At 33.1% G+C, this 7,218-nt stretch overlaps 1 protein-coding gene across 1 annotated transcript in view; it reads left to right on the top strand.

The window, feature by feature from the left end:
- Positions 1-1,430: 1,430 nt before the first annotated feature.
- Positions 1,431-7,218, top strand: part of LOC137625954 (alpha-(1,3)-fucosyltransferase C-like) — a 15,798-nt gene continuing 10,010 nt past the window's right edge. Inside the window, exons 1-3 of the mRNA XM_068357018.1 lie at positions 1,431-1,583; positions 3,812-3,906; positions 4,682-5,063. Coding sequence (XP_068213119.1) covers positions 1,575-1,583; positions 3,812-3,906; positions 4,682-5,063 — 486 coding nt within the window. The 5' untranslated portion in view covers positions 1,431-1,574. The remainder of the gene's footprint in view (positions 1,584-3,811; positions 3,907-4,681; positions 5,064-7,218) is intronic.

Genomic DNA, 7,218 nt, shown 5'->3' with positions numbered 1-7,218 from the left:
AAATAAAGCTTCTAGAATACTGCAAGGTATCGTGCTTTATAATGAAGTCGGTATGGGTGTTTGAATTAACTACGTATAGGATGGTACAGTCTGGGAAGATCTGAATTTATGGATGATATGAATTAGAAAAAAATCTTATGCAACATGCATATAGAACTAACTGAACGAAGGTGCCGGATATTAATATCATTATTATTATTATTATTATTACTAGCCAAACTACAACCCTAGTGGGAAAAGCAAGATGCTATAAGCCCAAGGGTTCCAACAGTGAAAAATAGCCCAGTGAGGAAAAAAAATAAGGAAATAAATAAATGATGAGAATAAATTAACAATAAATCATTCTAAAAACCGTAACAACGTCAAAACAGATATGTCCTATATAAACTATTAACAACGTCAAAAACAGATATGTCATATATAAACTATAAAAAGACTCATGTCAGCCTGGTCAACATAAAAACATTTGCTCCAACTAGATCAGAATTAAGACAATTAATATGCCGCAAGTTTCTATCTAACAAATCAAGATGATAGTTATTGTGTGTGTGTGTGTGTGTGTGTGTGTGTGTGTGTGTGTGTAGTTTTCAAGAGGAAATGCATGGTGTCTTTGATAAGAGATAAGAGAAGACTTGTGCATTAAGCCTCTCTCTCTCTCTCTCTCTCTCTCTCTCTCTCTCTCTCTCTCTCTCTCTCTCTCTCTCTCTCTCTCTCTCTCTCTCTCTCTCTCTCTCTCAAAATATTCTTTTTATATTCAATCCAACTATTTCATTCCAAAACAATAACATTTTCACACACACACACACACATATATATATATATATATATATATATATATATATATATATATATATATATATATATACATGTGTGTGTGTCTGTGTGTGTGTGTCTGTGTGTGTGTATATACATATATATATATATATATATATATATATATATATATATATATATATATATATATATATATATATATATATACTGTATATATATGTATATGTATATATATATATATATATATATATATATATATATATATATATGTGTGTGTGTGTGTGTGTGTGTATATATATATGTATGCATGCACACACACATTTATATACAGTATATATATATATATATATATATACATACTGTATATATATTTATATGTATATATATATATATATATATATATATATATATATATATATATATATATATATATAAAACAAGAAATCTATCATCATAATAGAAAATGAAATGTCATTGTTACTTGCATTATAATCTAAGAATAGAGTCTATAACACTTCGTTTATCCAGATGTATGAGAATGTATGCAATGAACACTCGAAGACTTGAATTATCTCATTATCAGCCCTATTAATGATAAACCCAAGGCCCCCGAAATCTCACGCTGAATTGAACATTTTAACACAGTGGACGTCAGAATCAGCCATATTCGTCTTTCAAGTTTTGAGAAGATAGGTTGTTCAATATCATCATTAGGTAAAGAGCAAATCTGGGTCCTCGTCATGCTTAGTTCATCTTGTCGGATATTGTAATAATGAACACTTGACTGAAAGATATACGCAATGAAGAAGGTAAGACTGATCATTGATATACGAACTTCAAAAGTTCAAACTTGCTGCGAATGTTTTTTCTAAGTTTAACATACTGACTTAAGTCGCTTTTCAAAGTTTACTTATGAGCTATCTATATCAATGTTGTTACTGTTCTTGGGGTGTTTTATTTTACTTGCTCATTACTTCCCTTGTAGATAATGTATTTCTTTGTTTCTTTTCTCAATGGGCTAATTTTCCCTGTTGGAACTCTAGGAATTATACCACCTTGGTATTTCAACTAGGCTTGTAGCTTTGCTAATAATAATAATAATAATAATAATAATAATAATAATAATAATAATAATAATAATAATACAAACATTTATCCTCATACGTATAAACTTTATTTCTCTAATGTATATATTTTCATTTTCTTTCGAACGACAATTAGGAAAAATATCTAGTATTCTTTGTGAGCAGAAATTTGCCATTTTAGAAAAACTAAAATTTTCTTTTCGAAGGTTATCTGAAGGCGAGTGATTATAGAATTGATATCTAGGTATTCGTAGGAGTTTGAAAAAAAACTGTCCCTATTGACCTGTGCCTCGTTGTTAGTCGACTGTCGGAGTTCAAGAGCAGTTTGCAGAATAGCATACATACAAAGATCCAGAAAACTCAACATTTTTATGGATATACATATGTACTTTTACGAATATACAGTATATGCATATATAGGTAAATTTATATATAGATATATCCATATATTTGTGTGTGATAAACCCCATTACCTATGTAGTCAGCCTAAGTGGGCACGTGTGTATATATATATATATATATATATATATATATATATATATGTGTGTGTGTGTGAGTGAGTGAGTGAGTGTGTGTGTGTGTGTGTGTGAGTGAGTGAGTGTATGCGTTTGTGTGTGAGCGTGCACGGGTGTGTACCTGTGTGCTTTGGTAGGTCCTAACTCATACCTTTCTGAGTAATAATATTCATATACATATATATATATGTATATGTATATATATATATATATATATATATATATATATATATATATATATACTGTGTATATATATATATAATATATATATATATATATATATATATATATATATATATAATTTATATATATATGCAAAAAAAATGCAGCCGTTTCTAGTCCACAGCAGGACAGAGGCTTCAGACATGTCCTTATTCGTGTCTAAGGTTTGGCCATTTTTAATCACCACGCTGGCCAACTACGGATTGGTGATGGTGGGAGATTTTTGTCTGATCGCTCACACCCAACACACCTAGTATGGGTTGCCCTGACTAGTACATCTTTGCTGATCATAGCGATATACAAACCCTTTAACCACATTAAGGTATCCCCACTCAGAATATATGAGCATATATGTGTGTATGTATGCATGTGTATGGGTGCGTGCGTATTTTGTACTGATATCTCCACTACATCCAATCATTAGCCAGTTGTATTATCGCACTATGAATTAACACTATCATATCCTAAGAGGGAAGAAAGACGTATTAAAATGATCTATTAATTGATGAAGAGCAATACTTAAAAACACCGTGAAAGCTTGTAAGCTTTAAAAATCCCTTATCGTGTAGTTTTAAAGTTTGTTTGCAGAACAGTGAGAACTTAAAATCACAAACAGGAAAAAGGTTTTTTAAATGCATATCCTGGAACATTATCATTCATGCCATACTTGTGAATGTTTTCAGATTATTCATTATTGGAAGAATACTTTATTTGTAGTTTCAAGTATATTTGCATAACACTACAAATTAATAGAACAAAAGAATTTTTTTTTTTTTTTTTTTTTTTTGCAATTGATAGAGCATGATTTTGGGAGGGAGTGTAATTCTGTTAATGTTTTTTTTTCAAATTATGTTCAAAAACTTACTTTTTGGACTTTTGAAATATACTTACATAATTACTTTAAGAAAAAAAATCTGTCTTCCGGAAGAATGGAATTTTATTTTCGTAATTTCGTGAAAGTTTTTAGATTCATTATTCAAACAGAAGAGAAATTACTTAGGTATAAACAAGTTTAGTTTCATAGGAGTTATATATATATATATATATATATATATATATATATATATATATATATATATATATATATATATATATATATATATATATATATAAAACCATTCTAGGAGAATGTGCCTCCTGCATTCACCGGAACGTATATTTATTTCAATTCAGTGAATGTTTTCCAATTCATAATGATTCCATTAATCTATCCAGGTGACCTATACGTGTCTGATCGTGGTGCTGACCTGGTTTTCTATCTGGTCATTGTGGCAAACTGACTTAAGGTCACCCGGCATCGTCCTCCAAAGGTAGGAATCGATGGAGTCTGTGGCATCCATTGATGTTTCATTTACCGAACAGAGATGAGAATGTTGAGGGGGATTATGGGAATGTCACTGCTTTAAAGATTGGAAAATGATGAAATAAGAAGAATGGCAGGTGTAGTGAAGATTACGGAGATGATAAGAATGTCACGGCTGAGATGGTGTGGCCATGTGTTGAAAATGGATACTGTGGAGGGAGTGAGGAGGGCTTGGGAGGAACCCGTTAAGGAGAGAAGATAAAGAGGGAGGCAGAGAATGGGATGGCTAGATAAGGTAAAGGATGATATGGAGAGAAGAGGTTTGGTGGAAGAGGATGCCTATGATAGAAGGCATTGGAGAGAGCGCATTAGGCAACCGATCGCTTAATGTAGGGATAACGGTGGGAAGGAAGAAGATTATTGTCCTCATGCCAATCCAGTCTAAGTGTTTTGCTAAATGAAATAAGATTGATAGATAAGAATGATTGCGTAATAGGATAAAGAGAACGTGGTAGAATAACTTAGTGGTTATAGTGCAAGATTGTTAGACCACATCATTAAAAAAACAAATATACAAAACGTTACGAATAATGATGCAAAGTGTCACGAAGATAAAAGTTAGATTTCATGTGTTTATATACAATAATGTTCATCCTTCAGTGTACAGAATGAAAATTTGACAAAACACTAAAAGTGTGTGAAGGAAAATTGCCAAATGGTGCTAACGTAAAAATGCCTCCCAAAACGTCTACGCTATTAATAGCTTTTCGTTCCGTTTTCAGGTTTGAAGATATTAATGAGATCCCTGGTGATTTGCAATCAAATTCTTTAAAAGCGACCTTCGAAACCCCAGTGGCCAGACGAGCAAGTCTTGAGCCATTGATAAAAGCTAACGTAATGGCTCAGTTTTCATCTCCAAGGCTGCACGAGGCCACGTTCTTAACCCAAACTCGTGTAACGGAAAACCGTTCGGCATCACGAGGAGTACACCAGCCGGATGTTCCAGACAGCCATGGAACGCGAGAGAAATCAATGGCAGTGAAAATCCCCCTGTGGGGAAATTTGACCCGGGAGAGAAAAATGCCCGAAATCTTCAAAACAGAACCAGAATTCTCGTCGGAACTGGAGGATCCTTCGCTCAAGAAAATCCTGTTCTGGAATGATGTAAGATTATATATGTTCAGTCTTTTTGCCCCTAGTTGTGTAAGATTATATGTTCAGTCTTTTTGCACCCATCGAAGTAAGATTATATGTTCAGTCTTTCTGCGCCTAACGACGTAAGAAATATATGTTCAATCATCTTGCGCCTGATGGTGTAAGATTATCTGTTCAGTCTTTTTGCCCCTGTCGATGTAAGATTATAGGTTCAGTCTTCTTTCACCTATCGAAGATTTTATGTTTAGTCTTTTTGCGCCTAACGATGTAAGAAATATATGTTCAATCATCTTGCGGCTGGTGATGTAAGATTATAGGTTCAGTCTTCTTGCACTTAACGAAGTAAGATTATATGTTCAGTCTTTTTGCGCCTAATGATGGAAGATTATGTTCAGTCTTTTTGCGCTTAACGATGTAAGATTTTATGTTCAGTTTTCTTGCATTTAACGAAGTCAGATTTAAGATTATATGTTCAGTCTTTTTGCGCTTAACGATGTAAGATTATATATTTAATCTTCTTGCGGCTAACGATGTAAGGTTATATGTTCAGTTTTCTTGCATCTAACGAAGTAAGATTTAAGATTATATGTTCAGTCTTCTTGCGCCTAACGATTCAAGGTTTTACCATGCAATGCTGTTTTCGCATATTACCAGAAGATCTTTGAGCACTGAGTGGGGAAAATTAGCCAATAACGGCGGTGGCGACATCGAACCAATGCATTTCAATAAAGCGATATCAAATATAACCTCAATTCTGCTACCACCAAAGTTTGGCGAAGAGCGGCAATTATATTAGATCATCACGCATCTTATTTATAACATGTGTATTGCGAATGAGAGGTTGATTAACTGATGGTTTAAGCATCGTTCAGTAATAAGTATCATTCTCAGTAATAAGTAATGATCTTAGTCATATGTAGCAATCACGAAAATTAGTAGTAATCTCAGTTTTAAACACTAATCTCTAAAATAAGTAGCGATCTGAAGAATATGTGAAGATTTGGTATGGGAGGAAAAGTGGGTTAAATTCATTAAAGATAAATTGATTGACTGTCCATCTCGGCGACTATGTTAGGATAACCTCAGCAACTTTTTCAGAATAACTAGCCTAAGCTAGGATAATGGGTTAAGCAGTCTGTAGTTGAGGCTGTTACATGGTTGTAAGTTGCCATAATATAGCTCAATCTTTATGAGATGAAAAAAAAAAGGTTTACTGTGGTGATTTGACCTCCTTGGGTGTATGATGAAAGTCACCAAAATGCAACTCAGTCTTCATGAAATGCAAAGAGGTTAAATATGGTGATTTGACCTCTTTGGGCGGACGATGAAAGTTGCCAAGTTGTAGTTCAATCTTCATGAGATTCAAAAAGGTTAAATATGACGATTTGTCCTAATTGGTCAGATGACGAATGATGCCAAAATGTAGATCAGTCTTCACGATAGAGCTTTGAGAAAATTCGGAGATTTTATATTTACCAACCAGTTTATAGAAATTTTAAATCATTCATTCTTATTTCGAACACGAGTATAGTTACAGATGGTTTCAAAATATTGGAACCAAGATATGCTATATGTCTACTGTAAGTTTTACAGCTTTTAGATATGCGGCTCCCACTAGACATCTGAAAGACTGAAGATATTAAGACTTTCAAGAGAAAACTGAAGACTTTCTTGTTTTCTAAGTGCTTCGATAATGTGGATTTGACAATAAGCGAGCAATATGCGCTGTAAATTGCTGAAGGCCTTGGAATGCATACGATAAAATGACTGTGACGTTCCTGTAGAGAGTAGGGTTCCCCTGCAGTATAGAACCAGAAAAAGAGATCCTTAAAAAAGAAAAAATAACTAACTTAAAAAGCAACATCGCAAAGAAATTTCTAGAAGTATACGTTGGATTTCCTACCTCACTCGCATGCTAATCTTTTCAAGAATAGCTAAGTTGTACTTTTTGTATTTGTTTACTTCATTCCTTAATTGCTTATACTGTTTTCAATATTTACTTGCTGGTTAGTTTTCATTCTTATACTTACTTTCATTTGCTTACTCTTGTTATATTTTATTATTGGTTCCTCTTAATTACTTTGTTTTTATGGTGACGGTTCGCGTGACTTAGCACATTATCTGTTTTTATTATATCAAGGGAAGCCTATTGGAAACGTCCTTA

The sequence above is a fragment of the Palaemon carinicauda genome, chromosome 33 (genome assembly GCF_036898095.1).
Source record: "Palaemon carinicauda isolate YSFRI2023 chromosome 33, ASM3689809v2, whole genome shotgun sequence".
Classification (NCBI taxonomy): Eukaryota; Metazoa; Arthropoda; class Malacostraca; order Decapoda; family Palaemonidae; genus Palaemon; species Palaemon carinicauda.
Note: the sequence above shows the minus strand (reverse complement) of the source record. Positions and strands in the feature narration are given on the sequence as shown.